The sequence below is a fragment of the Diaphorina citri genome, unplaced genomic scaffold, assembly GCF_000475195.1.
Source record: "Diaphorina citri unplaced genomic scaffold, Diaci psyllid genome assembly version 1.1 scaffold38, whole genome shotgun sequence".
NCBI lineage: Eukaryota > Metazoa > Arthropoda > Insecta > Hemiptera > Psyllidae > Diaphorina > Diaphorina citri.
The window spans coordinates 452781-475739 of NW_007377475.1; the positions used below are offsets into that span (position 1 = coordinate 452781).

Consider the following 22959-nt stretch of genomic DNA (forward strand, 5'->3'; position numbering starts at 1 on the left):
GTCCTTTCTTGGTAGGTATTCCCCCTTAACAGAATACTTACCAATAAAAGACCAATTATGACAGCGTCCTATGCTCATCCATACCACTTCGTATGCTTTCTTACTTTTTACCTGGCGCATTCACCCTGCTGTAACAAGAACTTATGTTTTGAACGTTGAACGTTCCGAGAAAGTGAGTACAATTCAAAGGATGTTGAACTTAAGAATGTAAAGAACAAACCACCCTACACATGCGACAATATTTAAAAGTTCGATTCCCGCCCGGGGCGGATTTTATCCTGATGGGATAATGTTCGTTCTCGGAACGGCTGGCTTTCCTCCTATCCTGTCTTCCTTCTCTCTTCGATTTCGGGACGATAAGACCCTAGCAGTTACAGTTCCCTCTGTCAAACCTCTTTAAAAAAAGTTTGAAACTTATGTTATGTAGGTACTTGAACTAAGTATGGAAACATTTACCTCGTAAGTTTTGGTTTCAAGTAGATGTTTAACCTGTTCGATTCTCTTCTTATAAAGTGTCATCATTTGTGAACACTTGGCTGCCTCACTGGTCTGCACCTCACATTGAACTTTCAGACTCTCATTCTCTGCTCTCAATTTGGCTGTTGCATCAGCACTCTGCACATGTAAGAACAAGAGATATCTGTTATTATGAACATAATAATATTAGGTGCAATTAGATAAAAAAAAATGTAAATGCAGTTTCTTTGTGTTATTATATCACAACTTTGGTACTCACTGCAGCATTGTAGGATTTTCCCAATATCTCAATAAGACAAGAGATATCTCATGATGGAAGGCTCAGTAACTTTGTGAAGTTCCATAACAATAGATGTAAAAGAAATAACTTATACTCTTCACTGTTTTGGTAGGGTATTTTTATTTATAGAAAAACAGACATGTTTCGCCCACTGGGCATCATCAGTGTGTAAACAGGGATATTATAACAAAGAAAAATGTCCATATAAACTTTTGAAGACATTGCACATTACTGATGATGCCCAGTGGGCAAAACATGTCTGTTTTTCTATAAATAAAAATACCCTACCAACCCAGTGAAGAGTAGGTACCTATAAGTTATTTCTTTTACATCTATCAAGAGATATCTGTTATTATGAACATAATAATATTAGGTGCAATTAGATAACTAATAGCTCAGTGAACTGCAAAACTCAAACCCAATACAAATCCCCCCAAAGTATCAATCGCGCCCAAAATTTCATGAACAATGTCCTACATATAGGTGTTTTCAGAATTTCCTCACAATCGGACAAAGCGTTAGAGAGAAGTTATGATGAAACAACCAAACGTTAGGTGTTAGTTATGTTAGAGTTAGCTGTTATGGATCGCTCTTACTTTGGCTTTCTCTTCTTGGAAGCTTTGGTTTCTCCTTTCAATATCCATCGTGAGTTCCGACATTTCTTTCTGTAATGGAAAGCAACAAGATCAACCAGAGTGATGTGGTGGTTAGCATTACACGGTGAACTAACTAACTCAGTACCTTCCAATAGCTCCGTGTTTCAGGAAACCCTTAGGTATATAAGGTTAACACAGAGCATTGCACACTAGTGAAACATATAAGTTAACACAGAGCATTGCACACTAGTGAAACATATAAGTTAACACAGAGCAACTACTGTCAGAATATTGTGCATTCTTTCACAGCTTATAATTTCAATAATTATGTTTGTACGTCTATAATGAAGTAATAATATTTGTTATAAAAAACGGGACGGATTTATTTGAAAGAGATGAAAACAAGTTGAAAACAATACAAAAGTTTTCAAGGAGCATAATCATCTTGATGAGCTTAAAATGAGTCCGCTCTGAATTAAAGAAAAAGAGGAGAAAGATTTAAAAAGAAAGGAAAAAGAAGAGACAAGAGAAGACGAGAAGAAAGAGAGAGAGAGAGAGAGAGAAAAGAAAAAAAGGAGGAGAGAAAGATAGAAAGAATTAAAAGGAAAGAAAAAGCCAAGTAAGAAGCTAACTGTCGGAAAGTCAAAGAATAAAGAGAGCAAGAGAGCGATGAAAGATAGAGAATAGGAGAGGAAATAAACAAAGAAAACGGGAACAAAGGGATCAAGAGAGAGAAAGAGAGAGAGAGAGAGAGAGAGAGAGAGAGAGAGAGAGAGAGAGAGAGAGAGAGAGAGAGAGAGAGGTTTTCCTATTTGGAATAGACAGCGGTTCTGATGGGACTGCTGAAGTGATGACTTAAAATTGGACAAATATTTTACTACACATAATTATGTATACTGTAGAGGGTTGATTATTTAATTGTTCTTATTTAGTTCATTATCATATGACGATGACGTTATAACATACATAAAAAGTGAATATAAATTACAGAGAAATAAAGCTCATTAACGGCTTTCATTAAGTTAAACTTATCCGCACTAACAGTTCAAATAGGCCATAATATCATCGTTTTATAATTATTATTATTTTAATCAGAGCACACACCTACCCACATTCTACTCGTACGTACCCAGATACATTACCTACCCAGGAAAAAATAAAAATATTAATCTGATAACAATCCCGGCAGAAATTGTCCCCACTGCTGCAGTGGTCAGTAATATAACGCCATCTCTATAGCCACCTCCAATGAAGGGACATAGGAGAGGGGATAGCCACATCCATGAAGGCCGGAGAAGGGGGATAGCCACATCCATGAAGGCCGGAGAAGGGGGATAGCCACATCCATGAAGGTCGGAGAGGGGAATATCCACCTCCATTGATGGTAGGAGGAGAGGGGAGGGGGATATAAAAGCGGTTTTTTTTATTTTATAGGTCACCATCACCATTGCAGTATCCTTCCTGTAGGTATATGAGCTTTAAATTATTTCCACGTATTCTAGTGGTTACCTACGCGGTTTTTCCGTAGATCTAAGTAATAGACATCGGATTAATCGACAAACCGTTCGAGATTTCAAAACAAAGATATAGAAATACAGACAAATCAAAGTAGAATTGGGTTAAAACATGGAATTCACTTGTTCGTTCCATGTTCCGTTACTCACCAGAAGTTTATTCAGTCTGGATACCTGTGAACACAAAGTTGTCATTATATTAGTTTCCATTATCAACAATATCAACCCTAAACTACGTAGACCTACTTTAGTCACTTTATTGGACATGCTACCAAACAATGGGATTTATCGGATTTTGGATTAAATTCTAATTCAAGGGCGGTGTGTTGTGTTACCGGTTGGTGTTTTGTGTTACCGGTTGGTGTGTTGATAACTTCAATAGGTACTTATTACGCGGTTTTTCCGTAGATCTGAGTAATAGACATCGGATTAATCGACAAACCGTTCGAGATTTCAAAATAGAAATACAGACATATAGAAATACAGACAAATCAAAGTAGAATTGGGTTAAAACATGGAATTAACTTGTTCGTTCCATGTTCCATTACTCACCAGAAGTTTATTCAGTCTGGATACCTGTGAACACAAAGTTGTCACATATTAGTTTCCATTATCAACAATATCAACCCTAACCTACGTAGACCTACTTTAGTCACTTTATTGGACATGCTACCAAACAATGGGATTTATCGGATTTTGGATTAAATTCTAATTCAAGGGCTCAAGATTCCACTTAGAATCTGATTCATGTTAACTTCAGTAACTTTATACCTCGTTTAGAAGCTGACTACCACTACTCCCTATTACTCATGTGCCTTTGTTTTGCCCACTCTTACATTTGACCCTTTTAACCCACACTTACATTTGACCCTTTTAACCCACACTTACATGTGACAATTTTAACCCACTCAAATTTTGCCCACTCTTACATTTGACCCTTTTAACCCACACTTACATTTGACAGTTTTAACCCACTCAAATTTTACCCACACTTACATTTCGTTCGAGCTCTCGGATCAATTTGTCTGACTCTTGACTTTTGTTTCTCTGAATATACCTCGTTTAGAAGCTGACTAGCACTCCTCCCTATTACTCATGTGTCTTTGTTTTGCCCACTCTTACATTTGACCCTTATAACCCACACTTACATTTGACAATTTTAACCCACTCAAATTTTACCCACACTTACATTTCGTTCGAGCTCTCGGATCAATTTGTCTGACTCTTGACTTTTGTTTCTCTGAAACATTAGAATAGAGAACAATACCAATACACCCACCTGATTAATAATAGACTTCGAGTCTAAGCTAACAACTAAGCGGAGGAGAGGTTGGCAAAAGGCGTTCTCTCAATACACCCACCTGATTAATAATAGACTTCGAGTCTAAGCTAACAACTAAGCGGAGGAGAGGTTGGCAAAAGGCGTTCTCTGCCACCCAACTCTTAGAGCTCTAAGTATGTATCACTGTCGGTAAATTGTTAAATAAGTGAGGATAAAATTCCCCACCACGGCTGGGATTGAACCTGCGCTCGACGGAAATGGAGGAGTAGAATACAAGATGGAAACGTCATCAAATAGATTTGGGAAATGGTAGAAGATACGGATAAACTTACCAGAGCTTGTATGTTGTTCTCCAAATAGGAAACATCATTTTCATAAAGTTTGAGGGAATCCTCCATGACGGAAATTGTCTGCTGATGATTATCAATCTAACATTAGGTGTGCAATATATAACTGAATAGCACAGTGCTCACTCACTTGTTTTGCATTTCTTTCAAAGAGAGCAGAGAGCACAATTCTTTTCCTTCTTTAGATAGAATTTGATAGAGGGAGCTGTAACAACCGTGGGTGGTCTTATCGTCGAGAAAAGAAAAGGAGGACAGGATACAAGAAAACTGGTCGTTCCGAGAATAAATGACATCTGTTTAGAATAAAGGCCGGGAATCAAACCCGTACTTAACAATTACAAGGTAGGCGCGCTTCCTTTTAACCAAACTTAAGCTGGTTACTTCAATAATCGTGTTTTTTTTTATAGCTATAGAGGCAATTGACGAAACTTTGTTTTTTTGTTTTTTTTTGTTTTTTTTTTTTTTTTTAAAAACAAGCAAAGATAGGGATTAAGATACTCTGCAGTAACTAAATTTATCCTAATAATCCCCACCACTACTATAAATAAACCACCACCCCATAAGCTAACTTTACCTGGAACTTTATGTACATACTCAAAGATGAGAGTAATTATTCTCATAGCATTTAGTTTTTAGTTAAAAAAAATCCAAGACATTTTGCAAAAGATCTTGAACGGAGACAATTAAAAAATTTAAAATCAGCACAAGTAACACTTTTCCAGCTTTTGTTTTTGTTAAAAAAATAAACAAGACACAAAATTTCGTCCTATTATCTAAGCTCGTCAGTTCTAAACACTTTCAGATCAATATTTACACCGCTCGAATAATATTGGCTGAAAGCTGAAATGAAAACTCTGCAAGTCTGCAGATTTGCTATGGAATGGAAAGTTAATATTTTGAGGACAACAATCATTCCGGTAGATATGATGGACAAGTAGCCAAACCTTTTCACTACTTAGGCAACCATTTTCACTAGTAAGCCAACCCTTTTCACTAGTACAGCAGCCTTTTTCACTAGTAAGGCAACCCCTTCAACTAGTAGCGGCGAGCCCCCGCTGCCGCGAAGGCTCAACCGGGCTAAAAAGCTAAAGACCCATCAGCAAATTTCCTTCATGCCCTGAAGATGTGTATCAAACTGGACCAACCTTTCTAGAGTTATCATTATCACACAACAAATAGACATACAGACGTCTAAAACATTAAATTTAGAACTCACTTTGTTCTTTCAGTATTATTCAAGGAAAAAAAAAAAAAAAAAAAAAAAAAAAGTTTCACTTACCTAGATGCATTAGGTACATCCCTACTTACGTGCATAAATCCATAGGTACACACCAGGGCTGTATTCAGTGGAGGCTAGGGGGCCTGGGCCCACCCCTCGGGTTTAATTTCTGAGCATCCCCCCGGTACATTACTGTTTGGACTCTTGGCCCCCCTTTAATAAAATCTTGAAATTTTCTCGATTTGGATACTTGTATTGCAAGAACATTACGTGCAGGACATAGGACATGCTATAACACAGACAATTCTCATTCTAATCACATTCATGTCAGATAGATATTTTATGTAGGATGTGTTAAAACAGGGGTTCCCAGTTGGGCATAATATGTTAAGGCGGTCTCTTCTTGATCCCTTGTGTGCCGCGTCCATTTTAGTTTAGGACTATTGCTGGGCATAAGCTGCGGATGGCTTTGAATTTCAAAACGGAAAATCTCACAAGATTGGCACTGCGGACCATTTAAAACCTCCTCACAGACCATGTTAGGAACCCATGTGTTGGAGTTTTTCCTTATCATTATTTCCTCCTTACTCCTTTCTCTTCAAATCTCCAAGTCCTCATAATGAATTGAAGAAACCCAGATATAAACTTCGAAACCCACTTCCTACCCTGTAATTTCCTCAAATGCACTTGCACAAGGCTTTGAATTATGTATGAGATATAAGCGAGGCTCCTAAAGCTACAACATGGATTAGGTTAACCCATCCCACCCCTGGGGGAAACCTCCTCACAGACCATGTTAGGAACCCATGTGTTGGAGTTTTTCCTTATCATTATTTATTATTTCCTCCTTACTCCTTTCTCTTCAACTCTCCAAGTCCTCATAATGAATTGAAGAAACCCAGATATATAAACTTCGAAACCCACTTCCTACCCTGTAATTTTCTCAAATGCACTTGCACAAGCCTTTGAATTATGTATGAGACATAAGCGAGGCTCCTAAAGCTACAACATGGATTAGGTTAACCCATCCCACCCCTGGGGCCTTTGTAACCCATCCCACCCACCCTGGGCGATTTGTTTTGATGTTCTTGGTTTCCCATGGCAACTTTTGAGTGTCTTCGGGTGATGACGTCTTGGCCTTCCTCTAGAAGTCTTCGCTTGAACGCATCATGAGTGTCCTTGACCTGTGTCCTTGGCTCCTTGTTGTAGGACAGTCTAGATGACCTTGGGGAGAGTAGGTCATGGTATAATAGAGATGCCACGTTTAGTATTTGACTTTGAGTAGTATTTGATAATGGGGGACGATGGTGTTTGATAATAATAGAGAATAATATGCCACATTTAGTATTTGACTTTGTGGAGTATTTGATTATAATGGGGGACGATGGTGTTTGATAATAATAGAGAATAATATGCCACATTTAGTATTTGACTTTGTCGAGTATTTGATTATAATGGGGGACGATGGTGTTTGATAATAATAGAGAATAATATGCCACGTTTAGTATTTGACCTTGTGGAGTATTTTAGTAGTCATATTAGAAGTTGAAGTGTTACCTACGTAAATGTAAACCGCTGTGTGTGAAAGAAATCGCGGATTTTGCAGGCGGTAAAAATCCGCTCAGTGTGAAATGAGCCTAAGTGTGAACACTTTAGGTTATTTTCATTTCCCAAAATTTATTTTTCAAAACAATAAGGGGACAATTTTTGTTGTAATGAAAAAGAGCAATTTACAAGGATAGACATAACGATATAGCACATTCAATTCAGTTTCTGATGGATCACTGAAGTTAAGTAACGTGCCGCGTGGTCAGTATCTAAATGGTTGACCAAAAAAATTGTTTTTAGAAACTCAATTTTTTTACTATCATTAATGTGATTAACTCATCATCATAATGTCCCATACTCACTTGTTTTCCTCACTCAGCTTCTTGATTTGACTCACATAGGCGCTACACTCGTTAGACAGACACGCGCTAGGGGGCGCGCTTAGCGCAGGTGACGCGCTCAGAGTACGATGTAGCGCAGAACATTCTAAGGACAACTCTCTGTATGCTTTCTCTAGCGCGTGGTAGCGCTTACAATGCGCAGAGTTGATTTCCAGTAGAGACAGGATCTCCTGGGCGTTTATTATACTGGTGGTGTCTGGGGACTGAAAATAGGAAAAAGCCAACTTATCACTATTAATGAATTTATTTAATTTAGACATCCTTTATAAATGTCATCTTACTAGAGTTATGTTTAGCCCTTGATACATAATTACATACAATAGTATCAAGTTCTTCTTCTTCTTCTTTTTTTACTTTCTATTACCCTTACGTATAGGGAACCTATACAAGGTAATGAGAAAGTATTGCAATCGGTCCAAATTTTCAAAATTCTTCTCCTCTAGCTCTACAATGTATGGAAGATCCAATGGAAGAGGATCATCTGGATTCATTCTCTAGTTTTGATCAAGCGGGATTATCTGAATTTAGACATCCTTTATAAATATCTTCTTACTTGAGTTATGTTTAGCCCTTGATACATAATTACATACAATAGTATCAAGTTCAATAGTAATTTGTTTGGTGATCCTGGACACGTAAAATAAGTATTGCTAAACATAACTTGTGTAAAATAGTAACCCATCTTACTGTCTGAAAAGATAAGATTTTTCAAAGAGGTTTGATAGATGGAACTCTAACTACTGAGGTAGGTATTACCATCCCGAAATCGAAGAGAGAAGAGATAGCCATCAGTCTTATTCCGAGAGAGAGCCTTATCTAATTAGGATAAATTTCGCCCCGGACGAGAATCAAACCATTGACCTAAAAGCTTACAAGTCAGACGCTATCCCCTAAGTTAACCAAGCTGGCTACAAGGTATTTTGTCTACTTACTTTCTTATCCGTACACAGTATATCATATCCAGTGTTCATACTATTGTCAGCATACTCCACGGTGGTTAGTTTGTCTTTCAATCGAGAAATCTCTTCATTTTTAACTTGAATATCTTCATTTAGTCGAGTAATTTCTTCATTCTTTACGTATATATCTTCCCGGAGTTGTTTGATTTGTTCATTTTTAACTTGAATGTTTTCACGTAGTTGATTGATATCTTTACTTTGAACTTCAATTTGTTCACTTAGCTGTTTGATTTGAATCTCATGTTTGTTATTTTGTTCTTCCAGACGGCTGATTGTTTCGGTTTTTTCCAAAACCTGAAACGGATAGTAACGAATTCCATAGTAAATTTATCAAAATAGTTCCTCCTCGCATTATAGGATATTTCCTAGGTATGTTATGTAGGTAAACAAGGGATGTTTAAGTCACGTCTTTGATTTTGTATGTAGGTAGCTATATCTGATTGATCCAAGATTAAACTTGATAAACCCCAATCTAAACTGGAATTAAAGAAAAGTGTTTTATCCATACTGATAGATTCTGACGTGACTTTGTGAAGATTCATTTTAAAAAGAAGAACACCAGTAACTTACATATGTGAAGAGTATTAATTAGTTACTGGTACTCTTCTTTACATGCTTTATTAATTCAAACCTCGGATTCAAACGACTTCAATTTCTCCAGCACAACTTGTTCTAAATTCTGTTCCCGTGTTTTGAAGTCCACGATCTAAACTGGAATTGAAAAAAAAGGTGTTTTATCCATACTGATAGATTCTGACGTGACTTTGTGAAGATTCATTTTAAAAAGAAGAACACCAGTATTTTATGTGAAGAGTATTAATTAGTTACTGGTGTTCTTCTTTTCATTCTTTATTAATTCAAACCTCGGATTCAAACGACTTCAATTTCTCCAGCACAACTTGTTCTAAATTCTGTTCCCGTGTTTTGAAGTCCACTTCAATCTGCTTCAATACTTCATTGTGCTGCTTCATTTTAGTCATGGCTTCGTTTAGTTGGGAAAGTTCTTCTTTTCGCTCGGTCAGTTCAGCCATGGTGTCTGTGAACTGAGGGAAAATATCCGGGTTACCTACTCTGTTAAGTTGACGAATCAAATTAAAATATGGCAAAAGATTGAAAGAAAATAATAATAAAGAGCGAGAGAGAGAGAGAGAGAGAGAGAGAGATAAGAAAGTAAGTTAAAAATCTCAAGGATCCACTGTGAATAGGAACCTATTGATATTGATGAGAATAAGTGTAAACTTTACACTTATCATTACACTGTAAAGCAGAGGTTCTCAAACTGGGGGGCTCGCCCCCCTGGGGGGAGGCATGGAGACAAATCAGGGGGGGCGCGAGCTTTTTCTATAAACCTCCAGTTCTGAAATTCCTCCGAGAGTTCTTCTTTTCGCTCGGTCAGTTCAGCCATGGCGTCTGTGAACTGAGGGAAAATATCCGGGTTACCTACTCTGTTAAGTTGACGAATCAAATTAAAATATGGCAAAAGATTGAAAGAAAATAATAATATAGAGCGAGAGAGAGAGAGAGAGAGAGAGAGAGAAAGAGAGAGAGAGATAAGAAAGTAAGTTAAAAATCTCAAGTACCCACTGTGAATAGGAACCTATTGATGAGAATAAAGAATAAGTGTAAACTTTACACTTATCATTACACTGTAAAGCAGAGGTTCTCAAACTGGGGGGCGCGCCCCCCTGGGGGGGCATGGAGACAAATTAGGGGGGGCGCGAGCTTTTTCTATAAACCTCCAGTTCTGAAATTCCTCCCGCGCTAACTGCTTGAGCCACTGAGGTTGGTTCGTTTTGTTATTTCATAAAACCTATAAATAGGTAACCTACTTACTTCAATATACAAAAAAAAATCTCAAAGTTTCAAATTCTCGTTTTGTTATTCCATAAAACCCATAGGTAAAAATAATATACCGAGGGGGGGTTTGGGTAAGGTGGGGGGGGGGGGCGTGAAAAAATGAGAATATGCCCAAAGGGGGCGCCATGCAAAAAAAGTTTGAGAACCACTGCTGTAAAGTATGGAATGGAACCCCCCAATGTGTTATAGTACATAGCTAGAAATCGTACCCTAATAGTTCAAGTTGTATTTGTATGAGCGCCGTGTAAAATTGTGGTTATGCAATGTGCATACAAAAACAATGGGATTACTACACATCCACCAAACCAAAGAAATTGTAAGAATTCAAGTTGTAGGAAATTAAATGAACGAAAAGCCTTGCAAGTTTGTATTCAAAACAATGTCGTCCCACTTACGCGGTCCATTTTCCATTCTTTCGTATGCTTCACATACTCGTATCTGGACAGCATTAACCAGAAAAGAACCATTCATAATACAATTCCCCTTATGGATGGTTCTTTCTGTTTAATTCTGTCCATCCATTCTTACTTCTTTATAAAGTGCCTCGTAGCTCAAATTGAGCCGCTGATGTTGTTCCTCCAGGACTCGGCTCAATTCATTCTTACACTTCAGCTCAGTCCTGACCATATCGAGCTCCGTATGCCACGCCTCCTGTGTACCCTGACATTGAGCCAGCTCCACACTGAGCTGGTCTAGTTGATCTCTGAGCTGGTTGGTAGAGCGAGTCAACTCATCACGTATAATGGTCAGCTCAGTATTCTTCTGCTTCAGTTTGGTTTCGTAAGATAGTTTGGTCGAGTTTAACTCGTCCTGGAGGAGAGACGAAAATGTGGGATTTTTATTAGAAAGATTTTTGGAGTGGGATTTTATGGGGGGGGGGATTTTGAGGGATTTTTCGGGAAGGGATTTAATTCGGTAGATTTTTGGGATGGGATTTCATCAAGGGAGTTTTGGTATTTAATTTTTTAGGGATACTTTTGTTGTGAACGGTATATTGTTCGAGAATTCAAACAAAAAGATAATACCTAATTATAAAGATAACACAAACGAAGCAGAGATTTTTCCCCATCCAACCACTATCAAGAGTATATCAATTCACTTACTTCCATATTATTCAAGCTTAGTTTAAGCTGCTGGTTTTCGTCCTGGGATTGCTTCAATTCATCCCTTACTAATGTCAAGGTTTCACACAGGGTTGTCATTTGGGCTTTAGATTCACCAAGTGATGTTTCCAACTGTGCAGTGGTCTCTGTTAATCTTCTGGTTGTTTCTGTGAGGTCTTTATTTTCAGTCTTTATACTCTCTAGTTCATTCAATGCATTGTCTTTATCTTTTTCAGCTTGGTTCAGTTTGTCTTCGAATAGATTGATGTTCTTTTCTAAATTTGAAATCTGTAATAACGATTTATAAATTTTCAAAAATTGTAGGTATGCCTTAGAATTCACACACAAAAAAAGGCACGTACGAAGCTCCCAAAGTTTTAAGCCCTTTGAAACTTATGTTATGTAGGTACTAGACCTCAGTATAGAAACATTTACCTCGTAAGTTTTGGTTTCAAGTAGATGTTTAACCTGTTCGATTCTCTTCTTATAAAGTGTCATCATTTGTGAACACTTAACATATAAGTTAACACAGAGCATTGCACACTAGTGAAACATATAAGTTAACACAGAGCATTGCACACTAGTGAAACCGAGTGTGACTGCTGCGTTGCGCCAAAGACCAGCCACTCACTATCAGGTAGACCTGACAGGTACGGCTAAAAAGGTCCGTCTGTCAGGTCTACCGGATACCTGATGAACACACACCAAGAGAGGATACGAGGGGGAGGGGGAGATAAAGGGGGTGAGGGAAAATAAGGAGAAGGGTAGGTATATTTTTGTACCTACATATATGGGAGAAATGATAAGGTAGGATAGGGATACAGTCAAACCTGTCTCAGTGGGACCCGTCTAAATGGGAAACCTGGATAAACGTGAAAAAAATCATGACCCCTTCACTTATAATTGTAATACCTGGATTGTCGGTCCCTTGGATTCCCAATTATACAGGTTCGACTGTACATACTCGTAGGTATCAAACTTATCCGGTAGGATAGGGATACAGTCAAACCTGTCTCAGTGGGACCCGGTCTAAATGGGAAACCTGGATAAACGTGAAAAAAATCATGACCCCTTCATTTATAATTGTAATACCTGGATTGTCGGTCCCTTGGATTCCCAATTATACAGGTTTGACTGTACATACTCGTAGGTATCAAACTTATCCAAGGATGTGTTACAGATCCTGTGGGAATTGAGGATTTCTAATTTGGGAATTTGGACTTTTTCCCCCTTTCAATATCTTCTAATACTTTTTCGATGGTGCAACATTTCTAGTGTAGAGACTGTAGAGTCATTGAGGACCTCTCTAATTTTTCTTATCTGTGCGGTAGGTATAATAGGTATTTTAGGCGCGCGACTTTTAGTAGCATCACGGATGAGTGGCACGATGCATCAATCCCTTGTTTTTCTATGTTCCAACTCCTTAATTAATTACCTACTTCTTATCTTCCCCCTCTTCCCCAGTTACCTGTTTATTGCATATGTTATTCATCTGTTTCGAATCTTTTCCACTCGTTTCTTCATTCCTCCTTTCGTTTCTTTCCTTCCACTTCTTCTTATTCTTCCATTCTCTCCACGTAACAGGATAACCAGGTGGTTTCTTGGGATAATCAGGTGGTTGCTCAGAATATTCACCTAGTGTTTGCTGAGGGTGGATAACAGGTGATTGCATAGGATGACCAACAGGTGGTTGCACAGGAATCACAGGATAATCAGGTGGTTCCTTAGGATGAACAACAGGTAGTTCTGTAGGATGGTCAACAGGTGGTTGCGTAAGATGACCATCAGATTTCGCGTCATGTTTCATCTGGTCAGATTCCACCTTCTTTTCCACATTCATAATCATACCTATGAACATTGTGGTTTGAGCTTCTAGATCTTCTACACGAGAAGAGTAGGTGGCACACTTGGGCTGAAAATATAAACGTAATCAACAATCTCGATGAGAGATGAGAGGCATACCTACTACGAAATGGACATGCTACGACACAGACTCAGAAAGTCTAATGCAGCAGAGTATAGCAGTTGTTTCATTGCTACCAAATAAATTGACGATGAAAACAATGGGAAAGTATTTGAATAAAACAAAATAATAATAAAATACTTAAATATGATTGATACACGTACACATTGCATAAATCCAGGAAGTTCGCTGTCCAAATATTGGAGTCGATTGATAAATATCATTCTGGATAAATCGGTCTCCGCGTGCAAGGCGAGCGCAGTGACCACTACGCAATGGGAGCTGAGTAATAGCTCAGTGAACTGCAAAACTCAAACCCAATACAAATCCCCCCAAAGTATCAATCGGACCCAAAATTTCATGAACAATGTCCTACATATAGGTGTTTTCCAAATTTCCTCAAAATCGGACAAAGCGTTAGAGAGAAGTTATGGTGAAAAAAACAAACGTTAGGTGTTAGTTATGTTAGAGTTAGCTGTTATGAATTGCTCTTACTTTGGCTTTCTCTTCTTGGAAGCTTTGGTTTCTCCTTTCAATATCCATCGTGAGTTCCGACATCTCTTTCTGTAATGAAAAGCAACAAGATCAACCAGAGTGATGTGATGGTTAGCATTGCACGGTAAACTAACTACCTCAGTACCTTCCAATAGCTCCGTGTTTCAGGAAACCCTTAGGTATATAAGTATATAAGTTAACACAGAGCATTGCACACTAGTGAAACATATAAGTTAACACAGGGCACTGCACACTAGTGAAACGGAGTGTGACTGCTGCGTTGCGCCAAAGACCAGCCACTCACTATCAGGTAGACCTGACAGGTACGGCTAAAAAGGTCCGTCTGTCAGGTCTACCGGATACCTGATGAACACACACTATCAGGTAGACCTGATCAGGTGTACCTGTCGTCAGGTCTACCTGTGGCTGGCCTGAGACGGAGTGACGGCAAACAGAAATATTCACGATGGAAAGACAGATAGGTACTCTGAATGGAAAATCCTACAGTTAAAACTTGAACCTCGCTCCCTGCGATCAATTACCTCTATCATGTTAAGTTTCTCCTGGTATTCTTTCAGCTTCTCCTCACAGTATTCATTATCTGAACAGCATTCCTCCATGTCTGATACCTGATGAACACACACACTACCAGGTAGACCTGACAGGTACGGCTAAAAAGGTCCGTCTGTCAGGTCTACCTGATACCTGATGAACACACACACTATCAGGTAGACCTGATCAGGTGTACCTGTCGTCAGGTCTACCTGTGGCTGGCCTGAGACGGAGTGACGGGCAAACAGAAATATTCACGATGGAAAGACAGACAGGTACTCTGAATGGAAAATCCTACAGTTAAAACTTGAACCTCGCTCCCTGCAATCAATTACCTCTATCATGTTAAGTTTCTCCTGGTATTCTTTCAGCTTCTCCTCACAGTATTCATTATCTGAACAGCATTCCTCCATGAGTAGGAGTAGATTGATGTTTTCATCTCGCAACGAGTTCTCTTCCTTCATCAAGTTGGCAATCTGAAACAGAGAGCGGGTCCTTGGATAACTCTAGAACTCTACACTTCACACTCCACAATATTGGTACTTCACAAGTTACACTTTACACTCCACACTTTGCATTTGCACCCCACACTCACGCACAGAAAATATTGACCAATAGTTAAACAGAAGGGTCAGTATGACCATATTTTTCTGCACCTTTTAGCTTCAAGCTATTAGCTTATACCTACATTATCGTACCTTTAAACAATATTATTTTATTATACCGTACCTTGTTTTTGCTTTTGGGATCAATTCAATTTGAAGAAAATATTTACCAACGAAAATTTGTAATTAAACAATAATACGAGTACTGGTTTGCTCAGAGCCTCTTGACTCTTGAGTTAAACTAACTGCGCTTGCATAGAAGCATTACCTATGTGCCTTTCACCATGAGTTGCAGACCTCAAGTATAGTCAAGTGCAGTACACTAAGTAATGTGTACTGAATCGCTAGGTTGCGGGTTCGATTCTGGTCCACGTAAGTGTTAAGCTCGTAGGTAATGAAACTTACCTGAACTAAACTCCAGCAGTAATACTTATGATAGTTGTGTACTTTTCTGTTAGCCTCGGCCAGATCTGACTCTTTCCGTTCCTGCAAATAAACGACAGGAAATCAAACTCATTGGGAACCGGTTGGTGTGTTGTGTTACCGGTTGGTGTTTTGTGTTACCGGTTGGTGTGTTGATAACTTCAATATTACCTACGCGGTTTTTCCGTAGATCTAAGTAATAGACATCGGATTAATCGACAAACCGTTCGAGATTTCAAAATAGAAATACAGACATATAGAAATACAGACAAATCAAAGTAGAATTGGGTTAAAACATGGAATTAACTTGTTCGTTCCATGTTCCATTACTCACCAGAAGTTTATTCAGTCTGGATACCTGTGAACACAAAGTTGTCACATATTAGTTTCCATTATCAACAATATCAACCCTAACCTACGTAGACCTACTTTAGTCACTTTATTGGACATGCTACCAAACAATGGGATTTATCGGATTTTGGATTAAATTCTAATTCAAGGGCTCAAGATTCCACTTAGAATCTGATTCATGTTAACTTCAGTAACTTTATACCTCGTTTAGAAGCTGACTACCACTACTCCCTATTACTCATGTGCCTTTGTTTTGCCCACTCTTACATTTGACCCTTTTAACCCACACTTACATTTGACAGTTTTAACCCACTCAAATTTTACCCACACTTACATTTCGTTCGAGCTCTCGGATCAATTTGTCTGACTTGTGTACCCTGACATTGAGCCAGCTCCACACTGAGCTGGTCTAGTTGATCTCTGAGCTGGTTGGTAGAGCGAGTCAACTCATCACGTATAATGGTCAGCTCAGTATTCTTCTGCTTCAGTTTGGTTTCGTAAGATAGTTTGGTCGAGTTTAACTCGTCCTGGAGGAGAGACGAAAATGTGGGATTTTTATTAGAAAGATTTTTGGAGTGGGATTTTATGGGGGGGGGGATTTTGAGGGATTTTTCGGGAAGGGATTTAATTCGGTAGATTTTTGGGATGGGATTTCATCAAGGGAGTTTTGGTATTTAATTTTTTAGGGATACTTTTGTTGTGAACGGTATTGTTCGAGAATTTAAACAAAAAGATACCTAATAATAAAGATAACACAAACGAAACAGAGATTTTTCCCCACCCAACCACTATCAAGACTCAAGAGTATATCAATTCACTTACTTCCATATTATTCAAGCTTAGTTTAAGCTGCTGGTTTTCGTCCTGGGATTGCTTCAATTCATCCATCAATCTAAAACACAAAGGAATAATTTATTTTCACTTTTTAATTAATTTATTTTATATGATCAATGTAATATCTGATTTATCTGATCTCTTTCTAATATTCTGTCAATCTAAAACAAAAAGGAATAATTTATTTTCACTTTTTAATTAATTTATTTTATATGATCAATGTAATATCTGATTTATCTGATCTCTTTCTAATATTCTAATCAGAATGATTGCCACACTCAACACTTACTCACCAAATCTTTCTCGCTGCAATGCTTCTCCTGTGGTTCTGGGGATGGGGAAGCATGGAAGTGGTTCTCAAATCGTGACTCAGGGGAGAGTGACGTAAGGTAGTTGTGTTCAATTTGTGACCTAGGTGGTGTTGAAGTGCGGTAGACGTTCTCAACATGTGACCCAGTGGGGAAGAAGTTAAAGTGACTGACTGAGAAGTTCTGGAGGGAAGTACTTCGTAACATATTGAAGTGAACCTTATCCCAATCCTGACTGAACAGGGATGATCTCTGGGTTAAAGAGTTCTGAAATTGAATAGAACAATCGCGCTTACTTAGGTGAGGTTTCAAAATCAAAGAGCTGAAAAATAAGGAACTAGGGAATTTTTCTTTTTCTTCTACGACTTCTAGATCCGGAGATAGATCGATTTAAAAATACCGGTTAGCCTTATTTACTGACGTCACGGCATACGCTCCCGTACGCGATGACGTCACATCAACTGTCCCGAGCAAAGCTCCCTTGCAGGCAACAGTTCCAGTTGTGTAATGTGTTTGTGCGCATGCGTTCTCAGTTAGAAATAGGTACCTAATAATTACCCGAAAAAGTTCCAGTGATTCGTGTTCGTTTTCTCTCGATCGATTATTGCTATCGTCAGCGGTCGAATTGTTGCCTGATAACCAGTTAGAAATACCTAGTAATTACCCGAAAAAGTTCCAGTGATTCGTGTTCGTTTTCTCTCGATCGATTATTGCTATCGTCAGCGGTCGAATTGTTGCCTGATAAGAAATTGCTGACGAATTTGAGAAAGCATTGACCAGCAGGAATCAAAGTCATTAGTAGAAACGTGTCGGTTAACAATAGTGGAGAAGCAGAGGAGTGGAATAACTGAGTATTCGTCTGAAATCAAGAGAAGGTTTCCTTTCGGTTTCTGAGACGATTTCATCTCTTCTGAAGCTCTTTTCCCCTGTGGAATTTCAAGATGGCGCATAGGGATTAAGATACTCTGCAGTAACTAAATTTATCCTAATAATCCCCACCACTACTATAATTAAATCACCACCCCATAAGCTAACTTTACCTGGAACTTTATGTACATACTCAAAGATGAGAGTAATTATTCTCATAGCATTTACTTTTTAGTTAAAAAGTCCAAGACATTTTACAAAAGATCTTGAACGGAGACAATTAAAAAATTTAAAATCAGCACAAGTAACACTTTTCCAGCTTTTGTTTTTGTTAAAAAAATAAACAAGACACAAAATTTCGTCCTATTATCTAAGCTCGTCAGTTCTAAACACTTTCAGATCAATATTTACACCGCTCGAATAATATTGGCTGAAAGCTGAAATGAAAACTCTGCAAGTCTGCAGATTTGCTATGGAATGGAAAGTTAATATTTTGAGGACAACAATCATTCTGGATTTCCGGTAGATATGATGGACAAGTGGCTAACCCTTTCCACTACTTAGGCAACCATTTTCACTAGTAAGCCAACCCTTTTCACTAGTACAGCAGCCTTTTTCACTAGTAAGGCAACCCCTTCAACTAGTAGCGGCGAGCCCCCGCTGCCGCGAAGGCTCAACCGGGCTAAAAAGCTAAAGACCCATCAGCAAATTTCCTTCATGCCCTGAAGATGTGTATCAAACTGGACCAACCTTTCTGGAGTTATCAGGTTATCACACAACAAATAGACATACAGACAGACACACAGAGGTCTAAAACATTAAATTTAGAACTCACTTTGTTCTTTCAGTATTATTCAAGGAAAAAAAAAAAAAACATCTGGTGTGACTTTCCTTATCCTATTGAATGATGCTTATTTGGGTGTTCTTTTACCCTAACTTTTACAATATCTATAACCGTTTAGTCGGTATGGCTGAAAACCGCCAAAAAACGATCGAAATCTGTCCAAAAGCGGTCGAAATACCGCCAAGTGCAGTAACTATCTCAACCAAACGTTTCGTGTCGCATGCTTGTCACATTTGACAGCTACCTACCAAATTTCAAGTCTCTAGCTCTTACCGTTCTCGAGATGTTTTGTTTACAGACAGACACACACACGGACCAATGGCTGAAACTTTGTTAGGTACCTATTATTATCCATCGGCATCGGTTTGAAGTGTGGAAAACGCAGCTATACGGAAACAAGTTGTAACAAGAAATTCACTGATTCTTGGAAAGAGAAGAAAGCAAAGCGTGAGAGACATATGTATTAAGAGAAGTATGTAATTGTAATTACAAAGTTTACATCTTTCCTAACGTTATCTAGGGCAGCAGGTTACCATGTTTTAATTACAGTATTAAGAGAAGTATGTAATTGTAATTACAAAGTTTACATCTTTCCTAACGTTATCTAGGGCAGCAGGTTACCATGTTTTAATTACAGATGCTACTAGAATATAAAACGATACAATAATAAATAATACATCAGAACAAAGCTAGAGCCCTTCTCTCCCTATTCCGTATATCTTAGCATTCTTATTAGCGTATGAAAATAGTTCGGAGTGTTGGCATAGTGCAGAGCAGTAGGTACTCACTTGTGACTCAAAATAATGACTCAGCCCATACAAAATGTAAACATCAACATTAGAAACATTACATACACATTATGTACCTATACTGGTAAACATAGAGAAAACGACTGACGAAATTGTGTTTAATGCAGAATGCAGATAGTTTCAGACCGGCTAAATTGTGTTTAATGCAGAATGCAGATAGTTTCAGACCGGCTAAATTCTGTTTAATGCAGAATGCAGATAGCTTCAGACCGGCTAAATTGTGTTTAATGAAGAATGCAGATAGTTTCAGACCGGCTAAATAGTTTTGAAAGAAAAAGGTTCAAATATGACAGAGATATACATGTAGATACTACAGAATGATCGATTGATCTTTTCAAAGATAGAATGCTAAATTATTAGTACCTTACCAGCCTTACCTACCTAACTACTACCTACCTAATAGGTGTTAAGGGCGACTGCACAGATCTACGGTTAGTTTATTTCGTTAGGATTAGAAAAAACATCTGATGAAAATTCAAGAATCTGACCAATTTTCTCAAGAGTCGTTGCTACTTACTCAAAAGCCCATGTTGGGGATGAAGGGCATCTGATGAAAATTCAAGAATCTGACCAATTTTCTCAAGAGTCGTTGCTACTTACTCAAAAGCCCATGTTGGGGATGAAGGGAGCTCTGCAGTTGACATTGGGGGTCAGTGAACCCGGCACTATTCTTACTCACAAAAAATGTTTCCGATTTAATATCATTTCTCGTAGTTTTTACTTGAAATGTGTAATTTCGACTGAGGAAAAAAACATGCTAAAAAAACACCGAGCAGAGTGAATATGTTGTTACATAGTGATGGTGTTAAGAAGGGACGGGAAGTTTCTGTACATCTCTCCTCTTATTGGAAACATTAGGTGTGCAATATAACTGAATAGCACAGTGCTCGCTCACTTGTTTTGCATTTCTTTCTAAGAGCCTGAGGGCATAATTCTTTTCCTTCTTTAGATAGAGGGAACTGTAACAACCCTGGGTGGTCTTATCTTCCCGAAAGAGAAAAGAGAAGGAGGATAGCCGGCCGTTCCGAGAACAAATGACATCTGTTTAGAATAAGGGCCGGGAATCAAACCCGGACTTAACAATTATAAGGTAAGCGCGCTACCTTTTAACCAAACTTAAGCTGGTTACATCAATAATCGTGTTTTTTTATAGCTATAGAGGCAATTGACGAAACTTTTTTTTTTTTTTTTTTTCAAAAATGGGAAACCTGGATAAACGTGAAAAAAATCATGACCCCTTCACTTATAATTGTAATACCTGGATTGTCGGTCCCTTGGATTCCCAATTATACAGGTTCGACTGTACATACTCGTAGGTATCAAACTTATCCAAGGATGTGTTACAGATCCTGTGGGAATTGAGGATTTCTAATTTGGGAATTTGGACTTTTTCCCCCTTTCAATATCTTCTAATAATTTTTCGACGGTGCAACATTTCTAGTGTCTACACTGTAGAGTCATTGAGGACCCCTCTAATTGGTCTTATCTGATGTGCGTTAGGTATACTGGGTATCTATATTGGTTTTGTTCTATTAATGGGTGATATGAAATTATTTATAGAATATAGAACAAAGTGAAGGGTGTAAAGTAAAGGGTGTACATCTACATGCGTACGTAAATGGATTAGGTCTGCCGCATATTGGAAGGGTATACTTAAGGCTTTTAGTAGCATGGATGAGTGGCACGATGCATCAATCCCTTGTTTTTCTATGTTCCGACTCCTTAATTAATTACCTACTTCTTATCTTCCCCCCTCTTCCCCAGTTACCTGTTTATTGCATATGTTATTCATCTGTTTCGAATCTTTTCCACTCCTTTCTTCATTCCTTCTTTCGTTTCTTTCCTTCCACTTCTTTTTATTCTTCCATTCTCTCCACGTAACAGGATAACCAGGTGGTTTCTTGGGATAATCAGGTGGTTGCACAGAATATTCACCGAGTGTTTGCTGAGGGTGGATAACAGGTGATTGCACAGGAATCACAGGATAATCAGGTGGTTCCTTAGGATGAACAACAGGTAGTTCTGTAGGATGGTCAACAGGTGGTTGCGTAAGAATTTCGAATTTTTTCATCCATCTAACTCACTCATGTTTTGATTTTTTTTTTTCTTTTCAATAAAATCTCAATAATAAATTAAATCACGATTTGTGGTGAAGCTGGGAGCCTCTTTTACATATTTTACAATGTCCATCACGAGACGGATGAAAAGTGAGCAAAGGTAAACATGACATGAGAGCACGTGACGTGAGGGCAGTGTGTTTCCATCAATACTGCCTATTTAGGTGAATTTAGGAAGCGATTAAAGTCGCTGAGACAATAAGTCGGACATACTCTGCAGACTGCAGGAAGTAGTTAACCTTTGTAATTGCAAATGGAATATGCTGTAAACAAACCTTCTTTTCCACATTCATAATCATACCTATGAACATTGTGGTTTGAGCTTCTAGATCTTCTACGCGAGAAGAGTAGGTGGCACACTTGGGCTGAAAATATAAACGTAATCAACAATCTCGATGAGAGATGAGAGACATACCTAACTACGAATTGGACATGCTACGACACAGACCCAGAAAGTCTAATGCAGCAGTATAGCAGTTGTTTCATTGCTACCAAATAAATTGACGATGAAAACAATGGGAAACTAGGTATTTGAATAAAACAAAATAATAATAAAATACTTAAATATGAATGATACACGTACACATTGCATAAATCCAGGAAGTTCGCTGTCCAAATATTGGAGTCGATTGATAAATATCATTCTGGATAAATCGGTCAGATCTTCTATCGATTGTGCCGATTCTATTTGATTCCATATCAAATCAACATTATAGTTAGTTGATGCTATTGGTGGATTAGCAGAAGGACTAAGAACAGTAGCAGAAGGACTAAGAACAGTAGCAGAAGGACTAGGAACAGTAGCAGAAGGACTAAGAACAGCAGCAGAAGGAGTAGAAGCAGTGGTTTCAGATAAACTTCTAAAGAGATTGAACAATTTTCCAAACACTTGACTGAACTGAGCTAACATAATGAGACTTTAGGAAAGGTGAAAGTATGTATAGCTATATGTTAATTATACGAGTAGATAATATGTATAGGTGTAGGTATTAGGATTTACTAAGACAAGTCAGATATAAGAAAGAGAAAAAAAAATATATATATAAAGTAGATATGTACTTATGAAGATGCAAATTAGAAATAGGTAACTTAACTAAATAAAAAATATTTTACATAATAACCTTAGATTTAATTAGGTTTGATTAGTATGATTATTACTTAAGATTCGAACTGTTGAATTAAAACAAAATTGTAAGAGATGAAAGGTC

The 22959-nt window shown here is 38.1% G+C and overlaps 1 protein-coding gene across 1 annotated transcript; it reads right to left on the minus strand.

Moving 5' to 3' along the window:
* Positions 1-2972: 2972 nt before the first annotated feature.
* Positions 2973-22750, minus strand: LOC103512917 (putative leucine-rich repeat-containing protein DDB_G0290503). The gene is made up of 14 exons (XM_026826173.1): positions 22335-22750; positions 22027-22116; positions 13052-13405; positions 12019-12126; positions 11584-11871; positions 11009-11290; positions 9487-9666; positions 8597-8917; positions 7626-7867; positions 6780-6939; positions 4482-4577; positions 4057-4107; positions 3420-3443; positions 2973-3041 (listed from the first exon to the last, which is right to left on the minus strand). The coding sequence occupies exons 1-14, from the start codon at positions 22659-22661 to the stop codon at positions 2973-2975; spliced, it is 2592 nt and encodes an 863-aa protein (XP_026681974.1). The 5' UTR covers positions 22662-22750.
* Positions 22751-22959: the final 209 nt, after the last annotated feature.

Excerpts from the sequence above, each read along its gene's own strand:
- LOC103512917 (XM_026826173.1), bottom strand. The coding sequence starts at position 22,661 with ATGTTAGCTCAGTTCAGTCAAGTGTTTGGAAAATTGTTCAATCTCTTT. Across the intron at positions 13,406-22,026 it reads TTATGAATGTGGAAAAGAAG|GTGGAATCTGACCAGATGAA; the intron begins GTTTGTTTACAG and ends GTGGAAAAGAAG. Across the intron at positions 9,667-11,008 it reads ACGAGGCACTTTATAAAGAA|TTCACAGACACCATGGCTGA; the intron begins GTAAGAATGGAT and ends ATTTTCCCTCAG.